General features: G+C 48.8%; 1 protein-coding gene and 1 long non-coding RNA gene across 3 annotated transcripts in view; one reads left to right on the top strand and one right to left on the bottom strand.

Annotated features, from left to right (window-relative positions):
• The window catches only part of LOC119971893 (switch-associated protein 70-like), a 251,970-nt gene that overhangs the window by 93,499 nt on the left and 140,877 nt on the right, over window positions 1-17,594 (bottom strand). For both annotated transcript variants that reach the window (XM_038808175.1, XM_038808174.1), the window contains one exon: window positions 2,274-2,420. In XM_038808175.1, the coding sequence (XP_038664103.1) occupies window positions 2,274-2,420 (147 nt within the window). The remainder of the gene's footprint in view (window positions 1-2,273; window positions 2,421-17,594) is intronic.
• The window catches only part of LOC119971894, a 74,145-nt gene that overhangs the window by 29,969 nt on the left and 26,582 nt on the right, over window positions 1-17,594 (top strand). The window lies entirely within an intron of this gene.

Genomic DNA, 17,594 nt, shown 5'->3' with positions numbered 1-17,594 from the left:
TTTCCAACTCCCGACGACCCTTTACCCTCCGCCATTTTCACAATTATTCCTGCGCCAAAGGTCTCCTCCAGTTCCGGGGCCAGCTCCTTACCCTTTCTTTGTCGGGCCTGGTAACCAGCAGGCATGCCACTTACGGGGGGAACTTCTCCTCCACATCTTCAGCCAAGTTTTCCTGTCGAAACAACCCCATTTTCAGGTAAAAGGAGCTCAAACTAATGCCTTCGAGCCCGAGCTGCCCTGTGTGCGACCACTCACTCCATGGCCGCCACTGAAGGTCCGCTGCAGCCTTTTAAGTGAGTGTGAAATAAAGCTGTGTGCAGTCTTCCAGCCAGAAGCGACAGCAGTGAGCACGTACACTTGACTTCAAATGTCCTGTACGTACGTACCTTTAGCCCCAAAGCACAGAGGACAGCTTCTTCCATTTTCTAGTTGCTCGCAACCGTGAAGATTAATCCTTTTGGTTACAAGAAAGAGACAACCAGAGAAACAAATAGGCATAGCGCTTACTGGCCAGGATCTCACATCTGAATCTGCTAGAGAGAGCTACTCAGGAGAATCCATGGTAGGACAGAGCAGTGCTAGTGTTAGCTCTGTACAGAGTTTAACAGATCATAAAGAAGAAACTTAACTCGTGAACAAAGCAGAATATAGATGATTTCTTGAGGTATGCTTTTGTCAATTACACCAATGCAAATATGAATGCAAAGCTTGTGTGTTATATGTAGAGAAGTCCTGACAAATGAGAGAAGTTTCAGATTTTGAAAGAGAAGTGGTGAGTGAAAAATTCCCTTTGAGGTTGAAACCCCAGTGTCAGTTATTAACTTACAACTGACTCTAAATGAAAAGACTACATTGCTGCACCTGACCTGTGACAGCACCCTAAAAGCACGCCAAAAGCCCATGAAGTTGTCAGCATTCTGGAGTCTCATCTCCCAGGAGTATCCAGTGCTGAGTAAAACAAGCATTTTGTTGCTATTGCCCTTGACGATGACTGACAAATGTGAGGTTGGATTTTCCGTCCTCAGAAAGATTAAGTCGGCATAAAATAACTCATTGAAGTCTAGGCCATTTTGGAGTGAGATCGAGGGGACCAAGTAGGCTTCTCTTTCGCATTAAAGGCAAACAAATGTGGCATTTATCATGAAGGTCGACCCGGCAGGGGTCGCGAAGGTCGGTCAGCGTGTGTTGTGTAGGTCGGCTGGTTGGTAAAAGTGGATCCCGGAAAGAAAGTTTGAAAACACAGTGCAGGACAGTGCTTCCCAAACCTTTGTGCTCGGTGGGCTTCTTTTCAAGTGGATTAGTAATCATGGACTCCCATCTAAATTATAATACTACATAATACTCATCATATTAAAATGCTGCATGTAAAGAGTATTACTCAAGGATATCAGTGAGATGAATATGCCTCCTTCATATTGCAGAGTCTATCTTTGACAGGAGCATTTGAGAGCACATCACAGAGAGACTAGGAACCCAAACAGATCACTAGAGAAGGAGGAGGTAAGCCGGGGCATTAAGGAGCAGAGCATGGCTCTGGCTGATACTCATTTGCTCACTTGACCATGGCAGCCTGGGTGGTCACCCATATCCTTCAGCTGTGTGGGGAGACCAGCCCCCTCTTATGGTTCCCCTGGTAAATCTCTACAGATACGCAGGGATCAGCAGACCCCAGATTGTGAACCACCATTCTCAGACACAGTGGGCATGTTAGTGAATAGCTCACAGCTCACATTATTGGGCTGGTAATTCAGAGATCTGGACTAATAATTCAGATACAAACGAGAGTTCAAATCCCACCACTGCCTGTTTCAGCATTTAAATCAGTTCTCAAAACTAGTACCAGTAAAGGGCAGCTGTTTGATAACCACAGAAACCCAGTTACTTCAGTAATGTCTTTTCGGGAATGAAGTCTGCTGTTCTTACCCTATTTGGCCTGCATGTGACTTCAGCTCAGCATATCTGGACGTTTGATCAACTGACACCAGCAAACATTATGGCATTTAATGTCCCCAATTTTCTAGTATTATCCATAAGGAATGTATTTTGATTAATTACAAGTTAATTATGATGGTCAGGGAATTGCATGCACTTGCTGGGAGTTTGAAAAATACTGCAAACATTAAAAGCACCAGCAACGGTATAATTTACTCACAGATCTAACCGCTTTTTACTGTGTTAACATTTCCAAAACAAAACATGCAAACTCAGCTTTATTTTTGTCCAAAGGCCTCTTTTTGCCACTTATGCAGTTTTTAACATTTAGGTCCATTTACCTCCACATAGCATTTGGAACTCAATAAAATATCTCCTTTTTTATCGTTCAGATCTTCACCAACGTAATATGAAATGACATCAGGCTTCAGTAAAAACCAACGCTCATTCCAGTTCTTCCTTTTGTGTCCTTTTTTCCACATATAACCCTATTTAAAAGATAACAATGCAGCATTAATTTCAACATAAGAGATCTTGGCGACAATTAAAGCTCAAGGAATTGAAGGCAAATTATCCATCTGGTTAGACAGTAAACGAGAGGGAATGTTGGAAGGATGTGACCAGTGATGTACCACACGGATATGTGGTGGATTCACCACATTTCACTATATTTATTACGGACTTGGATAAAACAATAACAAGCCATATATCCAAGCTCGCTAAAGACACAAAGATTGGTCGTAATGCCAGTAGGTATTTATTAAAATTGCAAAGAAATATGGATTGGTTAAGTGAATGGTCAAAATTATGGCAGATGGGTTTTAAGAGTGAGGTAGTTCACGTGACACCAAAAATGGATAGATCTGAATATTTTCTAAATGGTGAAATGTTAGGACCCACAAAGAGATTTAGGCTTCCATACTGACAGGTCACTAAACTCTCTTTGAAGTGAAGACTATCTCAATTAACAATTTTAAATCTTAGCGTAATAACCTCGCCAAGTCTTCCAGTGCTATACCCTTTTAATAAAGTAACAAAATAGGCAGTTGCCATGGCTTACGGCACATAAGCCGGGGATCTACAGAATGACGGCCTAGGTTGAAGAAGTGGCTTTTATTCCTACTGCTCATTCCCCATTGGGCAGGCCACCCCCTCCCCCCTCCCCGCCGCACGGAGTAAAGGCAGGTGAAAGAAGTTAAGTCACATATCAGTCATGATCTCACTGAATTGCAGAACATGTATAAGGGCTGAATGACCTCCTCCCATTCAGTGTTCCAATAATTGATAACCACATGGCTTGAACATCTAAAGCACTACAAGCAGCTCCATGCAAGTGGGCAGGCGTAAATTCAGGAACTATACTCCCTCACTGTTTTTTTTATATATATAGTTTAATTAGAGTTGTACAATTTTTTTTCCAAGTAAAGCAACGTTTTCAAAGCACAACTACTACAGTACAGAACAAATATTTCTGCAAATGTAAAGTCAGGATAAATTCAGAACAACGGTCCTTAAGAACTAGTGTCCTCCAATTTTAACACTGGATCAATCAGAAAGTGGGGGAGCAAGATGATAAGGCATATACATAAGATCGGATCACCTATCAACTTGCATACCTTTATGTCTAGCGAGATCGCGACTTGCAATCTGGCTCCTGGGAAACATTGCATGAGTAGGTCAGACATAGCGGAGCTTCCGACTTTATAAGATTAATCTTATAACCAGAGAAGGTGCTATATCTGTCTACCCTTTCAGTGATAGGGGGAACTGAAACATCCGACTTCAACACAAACGGCAGCTCATCACCAGCATAAAACGTGATCTCATGCAACTCCCCCCCCGCTCCCCACAGCACAGCCTTCCACAGCACAGCTCACATGTCAAGGGATGTTGCCTAATAGCCTCCGCCAAAGGCTTCATGGCCAGTGCGAACAGCAAGGAGGACGGGAGCTGTCCCTCTCTGGAAACCAAAACTCTCAGATCGATAACCATTTATAAGCACTGCCACCAAAGGCCTCTGGTCCAACACCTGAATAATCTACTTGACGCATTCCTCACCCAGCCCAAATCTCCGCAACGTATAAATTAAGACATTCCATTGCACCCTGCCAAAAGCCTTCTCCGCATCCAGGGAGATCACTAACCCATCCAATGCCCGCTTCTGGAAAACTTGGATCACATTCAAACCTTCAGAGAGGGTACCAAACATTCAATATTACCATCATAAATATATGGACAAGAAGAAAGACGATGGATACTAAGCACCTGGCACAGCTATCATGAATAAAAGTCCACAAGATTATTACGGTTAAGATAAGACATTCATTCCAGTGTTCAAATGTCAACACCTCCCCATAAACCAGGGGCTGGTTTAGCTCACAGGGCTAATCGCTGGCTTTTAAAGCAGGGCAGCAGCACGGTTCGATTCCCGTACCAGCCTCCCCGGACAGGCGCCGGAATGTGGCGACTAGGGGCTTTTCACAGTAACTTCATTGAAGTCTACTCGTGACAATAAGCGATTTTCATTTCATTTCATTTCATAAACAGGATATATGACAATATAAAATCAGACAAAAATATAAAATCCCTTTTGACGCCGAAATCGGGGGTGGTGCCTGTTTGATGCAGGTTTCGTATGTTCCCCACACTGCAAAGCGGCATCATAACGTTACGCGCTGCACGCCGTTGGGGTGGCCTCAGGACGTTACCTGAAGGCCCTCCCCTGATGCTCCACCCCCGATGGGCCGATTCCCGACTGCACGGTTAACGTGTGGTCTCAATAGTCAGGAACCCAGCGTGGCGGCTGCAGACCGTGTCCAACGCCGCCACAATCAGGCGGAAACCGTGCTGCTGGCCAGGGGGCTTCCGCACGGGCTGGGGGGACTGGTGGGAGGTGGCCAGGAGGCATTATCTGGCATATCGGGTCCACGCATGGCCGGCACCATGTTTTACGGTGTGACCGCTGCAGGTCGTCGGCATGCGCGGTCACGGACCCAGCCATTCTCCAGGCGTTTTTATCGTGGCAGCTGGATCTGTGTTCACACTACAATATCAAGATTCAACATCAGCCCAATCAAAGAACATTACAATGCTAACATGAAACCTACATTATCCACATTACTCTTGTCCACCTCAACTCTACCAATTTCTACAGATGCACCACAGAAAGCATCCTATCTGGCTGCATAGCAGCCTGGTATGGCAACTGCTCGGCCCAAGACCGCAAGAAACTTCAGAGAGTCGTGAACACAGCCCAGTCCATCAAATGAACCTGCCTCCCATCCATTGACTCCATCTACACCTCCCGCTGCCGGGGGAAAGCGGGCAGCATAATCAAAGACCCCTCCCACCCGGCTTACTCTCTCTTCCTACTTCTTCCATCGGGCAGGAGATACAGAAGTCGGAGAACACGCATGAACAGACTCAAAAACAACTTCTTCCCCACTGTTACCAGACTCCTAAATGACCCTCTTATGGACTGACCTCATTAACACTACACCCCTGTATGCTTCATCCGATGCCGGTGTTTATGTAGTTACATTGTGTACCTTGTGTGCCCTATTATGTATTTTCTTTTATTTCCTTTTCTTTACATGCACTTAATGATCTGTTGTGCTGCTCGCAGAAAAATACTTTTCACTGTACCTCGGTACACATGACAATAAACAAAATCCAATCCAACATTGTACAAAATTGCCCCGGTATGCAAGAAATGACAACCTAGAACACAATAAAATACTCTTTATCATGACAATGTATTGAGAATCAGGAAAAGTCACCCCAGAAGTGTTACAAACACAGGGTCAGCGGTAGATACTTTCCCAGGTTCAGTGACATCAAATCACTGATTGCAGATTACGTCCCTCAGATTCCACAGTTGATTCACACTGTCAAATATCCACTTTTATTGCAGAGATGTAACAAATGGTCTCTGTCAATGAGAATTGGATATTGTGTCATTTACACACATCTCGAGTGCACTTTTCCAATCTTTTTGAAGGAAAAGCGCTCTCTGAGATAAGTATGACACAAGTTTTCTCAGGCAGCAAGTAAACGTACAGTGCAACAATTATGAAAGCTCTTATCTTTTTTTTAATAAATTTAGAGTACCCAATTCTTTTTCCCAATTAAGAGGCAAATTAGCATGGCCAATCTACCTATCCTGCACATCTTTGGGTTGTGGGTGTGAGACCCACGCAAACACGGGCAGAATGTGTATGAATGACATTGACCCGGGGCTGGGATTGAACTCGGGTCCTCAACGCCATGAGACAGCAGTGCTAACCACTGCATCACCATGCCGCCCTCTGAGAGCTCCTATCTAGTGTGCAAATCATTTGCAATAAGATAGATGGACTTGTGGCAAAAATAGCGATAATTAGCTTAGATTTAATCAGCATTAGGTTTGAGGGGCCGAGTGGCCCAATTCTGCCCCAATTCGGATATTTGAATTTCTTGTCCGTGAACTTCTCCTTTTCATCGCAGACTAAGGGGGGCTGAGGGCTCTGCATTTCTTCCTTGATCAGAAACCCAAACAGTCCCTATTCACCACAACCTTCTCCTGGTTGAACCTATTCTACATTGAACAACTTCTCCTTTGACTCCACTCACTTCCTCCAAGTGAAATAAGTTGCTGTGGTAACCAAATAGGTTCTTGCTCTACTTGCATTTTTAAGACAGATGTGGAACATTTGTTGCTCCAGTCCTACTCAGATACTCTCACTCACCTCTTTTTCTATTCCATTGAAGGGTATATCAGTGCCAGTTTTTGGTGCTTGCTATGAACTGTAAAATTGTATCCAATTTCCATCATGCCCCAGTGCCCTCAGTGATCCTCAATGTACTTTGCCTTCCTTGATCTATCGCTACGCCCAGGTGAGCCCAGGATGCACATCAGAGGTGGAGACAACCAACTGTTGCCACGTCTCATGGCCTTCGATGCTCCTGCCAGGCATAGTCTGGGGGTTCTGGGGCTGGCACTTTCTGACAGCACATCTACAGCTGTGCCGGCCTGTCTAGGGTGCTGACTGCGCATCGCAGCCTCATCAGACGGGTGGAACTCGGGTGAGCTGGTGGTCACCATCCCCACTCCATGGGCTGGATACAGGTTGCCACCCAACGCCCTTGCCTCCCGCTCGCTGCCCATAGGGCCCCGGGGTTTATGGAAATCACCTGAAAGAGATAAGGGCCGGAATTCTCCGAGCCCACCGCGCTGCAATTGCGCCGGATGCGGGTGCGGAGAAATGAAATGGAATGAAAATGAAAAATGAAATGAAAATTGCTTATTGTCACAAGAAGGCTTCAAATGAAGTTACTGTGAAAAGCCCCTCGCGATCGGTATCCGCTAGGAACCCTCATCTCAGTGGAACCTCTCTGTCTTTGGAAAGCCAAGGGACCCGGACAAGGAGAACTGATCTGGCACCATTCTCCTCCACGCTGAAGCTCCGTTGGAGAGAACCTCCAGACATCTACTGGGATTGGCGTGTGTGTGCGTGCACAAGCTGGGGTATTTTAAAAGGGATAAATAATTGCACTTGCAGGTTGCAAACTGTGTTTTCATCAGTTCTTGCAATGTGTTTTTAAAACAAGCTTTGTTTTATAATCAATCAGTCATTCTGAGTTTATTGAAAGAAGCCTGGTTAAAGTCTCTTTTATCCTGAGTCTAACAGCAGTGAAGGTAAGTAACTGGCCATTTTGGGGCGTGAATTAAATTTTTCAACTCATGGTGTGGCCTGTGGGGTAATGGGGTGAAATAAACTGCACACTCCTCCCATCCCAGCTGTAGCACTTGCACCATAATCCGTCATTATTTAATCATTCCCGTTCTCTACTTTATCACTGATCTCCGCGTGTCCTTTCCTCCCTCTCCTGCTTGGAACTTGCTTAAAACCTGCGTCATCTCAAACTTTGTCCACTTCTGACAAAAGGCCATCGACCCAGAGCATTAACTTTCTTTCTTTCCCTCGCCACAGATGCCGCCTGATGTTCTGAGTTTCTCTTGCATTTCTATTTTGATCCCTGTATTGTCTTGTGTTTGATGTTTAAGCTGCACTTATACTGTAATTGTCAACACACGGTACAGACTGAGGGGGGGGGTCTTGTGATGGGAGTGCTGGAGCAGCTGCATTTTCACGCTCTCTGGCTCTGCTCATCTTTATTTTATCCAAGGGCACATTTCATCTGTCGTTTGCTAGGCCCCTGGATGACGCTGATTGAAGTTTAGTGGTGTGGAGCCAACTTAAATCGTAGAGAACCCGTGTTTGACAGTGGCGGTTGGAGTTGGCTGGAGTGGGGCAGGTTGCAGTGGTATTGGCCGGGATTCTCCGACCCCCCGCCAGGTCGGAGAATCCCCGGGGGGAGGCACGAATCCCACCCCGCCGCCGGCTGCCCTATTCTCCGGTGCTGTTTCTCGGGCGGTGGCAGGATTCTCGCATCGCCGGTCGGGGGCTGTTAACAGCGCCCCACCCCCCCACCCGGCGATTCTCCGGTCCCCGATGGGCCGAGCGGTCGTCCAGTTTTGGCCAGCCCCGCCAGCGTGAATTACGCACCTCACGCACGGCGGGACCTGGCAGGTAGGTGTGCGGGGGCGGTCCTTGGGGTGGGGGGGGGGGGGGCGCAGGGGGGCTCCCACGGTGGCCTGGCCCACGATCGGGGCCTCCCGATCGGAGAGTGGACTTGTTCAGTGGGGAGACTTCTTTCCTCCACGCATGCATGAAAATACGTCGGCCGGTCTGAGCATGCGCGGAAATATGCCGGCCGTTCCACGCATGCGTGTGATCACGCCGGCCGTTCCGCGCCTGCGCGAACTTCCGCCGGCCCTTCGCTGCCAGTTGGAGCAGCGCCAACCTCACCGCCGTTCACCTAGCCCCTGAAAGTTCGGAGAATTCCTCACTTTCGGGGGCTGTTGATGCCGGAGTGGTTGGCGCCGGTTTTCCCGCCGACATGGGGACTTAGTCCCCGGAAAGGAGAATCCCGGCCACAGAATCCCGTGAATAGGCCTTCACCCTGGTGGGGTGTGTGCATCGGGATGATGGCCACCATTGAGAATGGTGTTCTAGACGAGGATCCCGGCTCCATGGTGCAGGACTTCGGAGCTCACTTTGAGGAAATGCGAGGTGTCCTTTTTTTTAAACTTTTTGGGCTAGCATTTATTGCCCCATCCTATTTGCCCTTAGGGGGGAATTAAGAGTCAACCACATTGCTGTGGGTCTGGAGTCACATATAGGCCAGACCAGTTAAGGATGACAGATTTCCTTCCCTAAAGGACATTAGTGAAATAGATGGATTTTTACAACAATCAACAATGGTTTCATGGTCATCATTAGACTTCTAATTCTAGATTTTTATTGAATTTATAAAATGTCACCGCTGCAGAGGTGGGATTCAAACCTGGGCCCCCAGAGCATTACCCTCGGTTTCTGATTTTCTCATCCAGTGACAATACCACTACGCCATAGCCACCCCCTTGAGAGGGAGGTACGGGAAAGAATCCTTATATTCAATACAGCACTTTCCCTGCTAAGGGCCCGCCTTTAATTCACCAAGGTCCTGCTGCATGGCGTGTCGTCTATCCTGACAGGTTCAGGAGGTAGGGGCTGGACAAGAGTGTCCCTGAAGCTGGACCCTGGCGAGTTCCTGACTGAGTTTGAAAATTGGCTGATCTGGAGGATGGGCGTATCAGATTTGACAGGGCACAGTGAATTCAGTCTTTGAGGCCAGCTGCTAGCCATCTCCACCTCGGCCCTGCTGGTGCTGACAGGGGTGTGTACAGTACTTTGCTTCCTGAAGTCGATGACCAGCTCTTTAGTTTTGCTGGCATTAAGGGATAGGTTGTTGTCGCTGCACCACTCCACTAGTTTCTCTATCTCCCTCCTGTATTCTGACTCATCGTTATTCGAGATCCGGCCCACTTTGGTCGTATCGTCAGCAAACTTATAGATGGATTTGGAACCAAATTTTGCAGTCGTGTGTGTACAGGGAGTAGAGTAGGGGGCTAAGAACGCAGCCTTGCGGTTCCACCATATTGAGGACTGTTGTGGAGGAGGTGTTGCTTATTCTTACTGATTGTGGTCTGTGTCAGAAAGTCGAGGCGACTCACCCCTCACTCACACCTCTCACTCCACACACACACACCCCTCACTCACACCCCTCACTCGCTCCACACACACACCCCTCACTCACACCCCTCACTCGCTCCACACACACACCTCTCACTCACACCCCTCACTCGCTCCACACACACACCCCTCACTCACACCTCTCACTCACACCTCTCACTCACACCTCTCACTCACTCCACACACACACACCCCTCACTCACTTCTCACTCACTCCCCTCACTCGCTCCACACACCCACCTCTCACTCACACCTCTCACTCGCTCCACACACCCACCTCTCACTCACACCTCTCACTCACTCCCCTCACTCGCTCCACACGCCCACCTCTCACTCACACCTCTCACTCACTCCCCTCACTCGCTCCACACACCCACCTCTCACTCACACCTCTCACTCACTCCCCTCACTCGCTCCACACACCCACCTCTCACTCACACCTCTCACTCACTCCCCTCACTCGCTCCACACACCCACCTCTCACTCACACCTCTCACTCACTCCCCTCACTCGCTCCACACACCCACCTCTCACTCACACCTCTCACTCACTCCCCTCACTCGCTCCACACACCCACCTCTCACTCACACCTCTCACTCACTCCCCTCACTCGCTCCACACACCCACCTCTCACTCACACCCCTCACTCACACCTCTCACTCACACCTCTCACTCGCTCCACACACACACCCCTCATCCATACCCCTCACTCACACCTCTCACTCACACCTCTCACTCACACCTCTCACTCACTCCACACACACACACCCCTCACTCACACCTCTCACTCACTCCCCTCACTCACACCTCTCACTCACACCTCTCACTCACTCCACACACACACCCCTCATCCATACCCCTCACTCACACCTCTCACTCACACCTCTCACTCACACCTCTCACTCACTCCACACACACACACCCCTCACTCACACCCCTCACTCGCTCCACACACACACCTCTCACTCACACCCCTCACTCGCTCCACACACACACCTCTCACTCACACCTCTCACTCACTCCCCTCACTCGCTCCCCTCACTCGCTCCACACACCCACCTCTCACTCACTCCACACACACACCTCACTCACACCTCTCACTCATTCCACACACGCACCCCTCACTCACACCCCTCACTCGCTCCACATACACACCTCTCACTCACACCTCTCACTCGCTCCACACACACACACCTCATCCACACCCCTCACTCACACCTCTCACTCACTCCACACACACACACCTCTCACTCACACCCCTCACTCACACCTCTCACTCACTCCACACACACACCCCTCACTCACACCTCTCACTCACTCCCCTCACTCACTCCCCTCACTCACTCCCCTCACTTGCTCCACACACCCACCTCTCACTCACACCCCTCACTCACTCCACACACACACCTCTCACACCCCTCACTCACTCCACACACACACCTCTCACTCACACCCCTCACTCACACCTCTCACTCACTCCACACACACACCTCTCACTCACACCCCTCACTCACACCCCTCACTCACACCCCTCACTCGCTTCACACACACACCTTTCACTCACACCCCTCACTCACTCCTCACACACACCTCTCACTCACACCCCTCACTCACACCTCTCACTCACTCCACACACACACCTCTCACTCACACCCCTCACTCACACCCCTCACTCGCTCCACACACACCTCTCACTCACACCCCTCACTCGCTCCACACACACCCCTTGTCATAATATACACCAGTATATCATGGTGCAGACACACACTGATGGACACACACAGGGACCAATCTACATGTACAAACACCGCAGCCAATCACCAGTTAGAATACACACACTATAAAGGTTTCCTCTCATTCTGGGTGCTGCCTCTGAGTGTAACAGGTACTTATTCAGCCCAGCACGGACTCACAACACGTGCTGAGAGAATCAACTGGTTCGGACAAGGCTTAGGTCTCTAGTTCAAGTTAGCATTATTTAGACCCACAGTCATCATGTTAGTTAGTTAGAAGGAGTTAATAACCTCAAGTTGAACCTTCATCTGTGTTGGCAGTGTCTGTTCATCTCTCAAGCCTACAGTAGCCAACACAACACCTCTCACTCACACCCCTCACTCACACCTCTCACTCACTCCACACACACTCACACCACTCACTCACACCCCTCACTCACACCCCTCACTCACACCACTCACTCACACCACTCACTCACACCACTCACTCACACTCTCACTCACACCACTCACACACGCACACCTCTCACTCACACCTCTCACTCACACACGCACACCCCTCACTCACACCCCTCATTCACACCTCTCACTCACTCCACACACACACACACCTCTCACTTACACCCCTCACTCACTCCACACACATACACCCCTCACACGCACCCCTCACTCGCACCCCTCGCTCGCACCCCTCGCTCGCACCCCTCGCTCGCACCCCTCACTCGCACCCCTCACTCACCCCTCACTCACACCTCTCACTCACACCTCTCACTCACACCCCTCATTCACACCCCTCACTCAAACCCCTCACTCAAACCCCTCTCGCACCTCTCACTCGCACCTCTCACTCGCACCCCTCACTCGCACCCCTCACTCGCACCCCTCACTCGCACCCCTCACTCGCACCCCTCACTCGCACCCCTCACTCGCAGCCCTCACTCGCAGCCCTCACTCGCAGCCCTCACTCGCAGCCCTCACTCGCAGCCCTCACTCGCACCCCTCACTCGCACCTTTCACTCACACACCTCACTCGCACCCCTGACTCGCACCTCACTCGCACCCCTCACTCACACCCCTCTCACACCTCTCACTCACGCCCCTCACTCACACCCCTCACTCACACCTCTCAGTCACTCCACACACTCACCTCTCATTCCACACACACCTTTCATTCCCTCCCTACACACCTCACCCCCTCCACACACACCTCATCCCCTCCACATAGACACACACACAATCCTCTCATTCACTCACTCCCCGCACATGCACACACACCTCTCACTCACTAACTCCACACGAATACACACCTCATTCCACATGCATGCACACCTCTAATTCACTCCACACGCATGTACACCTCTCACTCACACCTCTCAGTCGCTTCACACACACACACACTCTCCCGCTCAATTGCCACAGTCTCCCTCCCTGCCTCTGTCCGATGACAGCCACCTTCCCACCACTGCCTGTCTCTATCCTCCTCGCCCACTGCCGCCCACAGGATGATGGCAGTTAGACTGACATCTGTAGTGGTGAAGATGCTAGAGTCTATTATGAAAGGTATGGGGCGGGATTCTCCGATCCTGGGGCTAAGTGATGATGCCGTCGTAAACGGAGTCACGGCCGGCTGGCGAGTGAGTTGCCTTCTCTGCGCCGGCCCCCAAGCAACATGGTGGAGCCCTACAAGGGCCCAGCGTCGAGGAACATAGGCCCCCCCTGGGATAAGCCCGCCCGCTGATTGGTAGGCCCTGATCGTGGGCCTACCCACCGTGGAGGCCCCCCCCTGGAGTCGGATCCCCCCTCCCCCCACACCAGGACGGCCCCTGCTGCATGAACGTTGAGGTCTCGCTGGGTAGGACCACACGCGAACGGCACCGGCGGGACTCGGCTGAGCTCGGCGGGCATTCAGCCCGTCGAGTGCGGAGAATCGCCATTGAGCAGCCCCCGACCGCCGCCATTGGTGCCGCGCCGGTGCCATTGCCACCGATTCTCCGGTCGAGGGGTCGGAGAATCCTGCCCATGGTGACAGAACATTTTGAAACCATTAAAGGGATTGGACAAAGCTATCATGGGTTTTGAAAGGTAAATCATGCTTAACAAATCTACTGGAGTCTTTGAAGAATGTAATTAGTAGAATAAATAAGGATGAACCAGTGGATTTGGTGTATTTGGACTTTCAGAAAGCTTCTGATATGGGATAAGGGGTAATGTATTGGCATCGAAAATTGGTTTACACACAGGAAAGAGGGAATAAATGTATCTTTTTCTGAGTGGCAGGCAGTAACGTAGGGATCAGTGATTGGGCCCCAGCTGTTCACGATATAGATGAATGACTTGGATGAGAGAACCAAATGTAACATTTCCAAGTTTGCTGATGACACAAATCTGGGTGGAATTTTGAGAGAAAGACACATGGAGGCTTCAAGGTTATTTAGACAAGTTGAGTGGGTGGCAAATACATGGCAGATACAGTAAAATGTGGCTAAATGTGAAGTTATCCACTGCGGTGTGAAAAACAGAAAGAAAGAGCATTACCTAAATGGTGATATATTGGAAACTGTGGATGTACAAAGGGACCTGGGTGTCCTTGTCCATGAATTAATGGAAGTGTAGAGGCAGGTGCAGCAAGCAATTTGGAGGTAAATGGTGTGTCGGTCTTCATTGCAAGAGGATGTGAGTTCAGAAGTAGAGATGTCTTACTGCAGTTATATAGGGCCTTGGTGAGGCCTTACCTGGAGTATTCCGCGCTGTTTTAGTCTCCATACCTAAGAAAATATATACTTGCCACAGAGAGAGGCTCACTAGGCGGGGTGGTTGTATGAGGAGGATTGGTTTGATTGGGCCTGTATTCACTAGAGTTTGGAAGGGTGAGATGAAAGGAGATCTGATTGAAATGCATAGAATTCTAACAGAGTTGGAAAAACTAGATGCAGAGAGGATGTTTTCCCAGGTTGGGGAATCTAGAGCCAGGGGACACAGTCTCAGGATACGGGGTAGACCATTTAAGATTGAGATGAGGATTTCTTTCTTCACTCAAAGGGTAGTGAGCCTATGGAATTCTCTACCACAAAAGTCTGTGGAGGCCATGTCACTGAACGCATTCAAGAAAGAAATAGTTATTTTTTTAAGATATCAATGGCTTCAAGGGATGTGGGGAGAAAGCAGGAATCATAGAATTGACAGTGCAGGCGGAGGCCATTCAGCCCATCGATTCTGCACCGGCCCTTGGAAAGTGCACCCTACTTAACCCCACACCTCCACCTTACCCCGTAACCCCATCTAACCTTTTTGGACACTAAGGCCCAGTCAAACCAATCTCTCCTCATAGGACCAGTCTGCCTAGTGAACCTCCGTTGCATTCACTCTGTGGCAAGTATATCTTTTCTTAGGAATGGAGATTAAAACAGCGCGGAATACTCCAGGTAAGGTCTTACCAAGGCCCTGTACAACTGGAGTAAGACATCTCTACTTCTGAACACTGAGGGCAATGTATCATGGCCAATCCATCTAACCTGCACATCTGTGGGTGGAAACCGGAGCACCCGGAGGGAACCCGCACAGGCACAGGGAGAACGTGCAGACGCAAGCCAGTGAATTGAACCTGGGACCCTGGAGCTGTGAAGCAACAGTGCTAACCACACCATGCAGAAATATGGCATTGAAATAGGGACCGTGGGAGGAAACTAGAGCACCCGGTGGAAACCCACGCAGACACAGGGAGTAATTGCAAACTCTACACAGTCACCCAAGGTCAGAATTGAACCCGGGTACCTGGCGCTGAGAGTCAGCAGTGCTAACCACTGTGCCACCATGGTGCTCTAGGTTTACAACAGAGCAAGTGTTATAACATTTTTTAAAAATGTGTGTATGTGGCAATAGCCAGCACAGAGTACATCATCCTCAGTCTAGATTAGACTATGGATTCCAGTCACCAACATGCAACAACTCACAGGTTTAATTCTACAATGGTTAGCAAGTCGAAGCTGGCATAGACTTGCCAGGACTTGTTGCTGGACAGCACCACCCTTTCCTGTAGTGCAGATTAATTAAAAAATCCTCAGATAAATCATTCTTAGGAGCAAAGATCATTCAGATTATTTTGTATAAAGAAATAAAAATGACTTTGAAATAACTTTAACCTCATCGCCCATAATCCAATGCAGGAAAAGCATTGATCAGACTTTGATTCACAGTAAGATTTTATATTTTAAAAGAAATTCTATATTTTTAAAGTTTATTCTTATATCCTCAATCAGCGATAAATGAGCAGTGTTACTTGCCGTGTTAGGTACGCTGGTCTAACACTGACTGCAACTGGATGCAGCTTAGATCAGAAAGATACTCCAGAACTTGAAGTTAGTTCAATCGGGTTTATTGAACTAATAGCACAGTTAGCACAGTTCTCTGTGAGTTCGACTCTCTGCTAACTTAAGTGTGGCTACTCTATCGACTGAACCAGACTAGCTCTTAACCACGTGGTGGAGGTGTGAGATTGTAACAACACCCTTGACTGACTCTCTAGATGTTCATCAGTGGAAAGAGGCGGAGTGCGAGTGCCTCGTGTCTTTTATAGTCAGATCCCACCCCTGAGTGTCCTGTCTACTTATTGGTCATGTCCTGTTCTCTATGTCCATTAGCTGCTTGCCTGTGCCTGCCTGTATATCATTATGTGTATGTCTGCATATCATGACATTACTCATGGTAAACTGTCAGTTACAAAAGGCTAAAGGTTGTAAAGTATTTTAATTTAGTTTAATTTAACATATTTCTGGCAGTTTTTTACTTAAAACCAGCCCATAGCTTAATCATTTGGACAGTAAAAGGAAAGTACGTCCCTCTCCCAATACATGCAGAGATTTACTTTTGAAGTTTACACTGTAATCTTTACTCTTCAGTTTCTTTTGAAAGACTACATTATAGCAAAGTTGTTTCTTTGCATACCAGCATAAACAAAAATACTGAAATCCATCATCTAACCTTGCAATTCTTCCACGTACACTATTCCCATTTTGACAAGGGAGTCAAAAATGTTGTTCAAGAACGTATTTAATCCCGCACCTGTGGGAGATGTTCACAGACTCGCTAGCTAGGGGCACACTGACTGCCACCCACGTTAGCACAGGCCTCAATCTCACTGATACCTAAGAAAGACAAAGACGCAATGGAATGTGGGTCATGCAGACCCATCTCTCTGCTGAACGCAAACACCAAAATACTGGCCAAAATCCTAGCCAAAAGGCTAGAAGACTGTGTATCCAAAGTGGTCGCAGAGGACCAGACGGGCTTCGTCAAAGGTAGACAGCTTACCTCGAACAACAGGCGCCTGCTGAACGTGATAATGACTCCCTCCGGGGAGAGAACACAAGAGGTGATCGTCTCCCTGGACGCAGAAAAGGCCTTCGACAGAGTCGAATGGAAATACCTCATAGAGGTACTGGAGCGGTTCGGGCTTGGAACAGGGTTCACTGCTTGGGTAAAGCTCCTATACAACACCCCCATGGCGAGCGTACGGACCAACAATACCAACTCCCAATACTTCCAGCTGCACAGGGGCACCAGACAAGGATGCCCACTGTCCCCGTTGCTGTTCGCACTAGCAATCGAACCGCTAGCAATCGCGCTCAGGGCAGCAAAAAATTGGAGGGGGATCCGAAGGGGAGGCAGAGAGCACAGAGTCTCACTCTGTGCAGAGAACCTGCTCCTCTACATCTCAGACCCACAGAGCAGCATGGACGGAATCATTGCGCTCCTGAAAGAGTTTGGAGCCTTCTCGGGCTACAAACTCAACATGAGCAAAAGCGAGATCTTCCCA

Source organism: Scyliorhinus canicula, chromosome 9, assembly GCF_902713615.1.
Source record: "Scyliorhinus canicula chromosome 9, sScyCan1.1, whole genome shotgun sequence".
In the NCBI taxonomy this organism is placed as follows: Eukaryota; Metazoa; Chordata; class Chondrichthyes; order Carcharhiniformes; family Scyliorhinidae; genus Scyliorhinus; species Scyliorhinus canicula.
The sequence above is the reverse complement of the archived record's forward strand: the minus strand, read 5'-3'. Positions and strand labels throughout refer to the sequence as shown.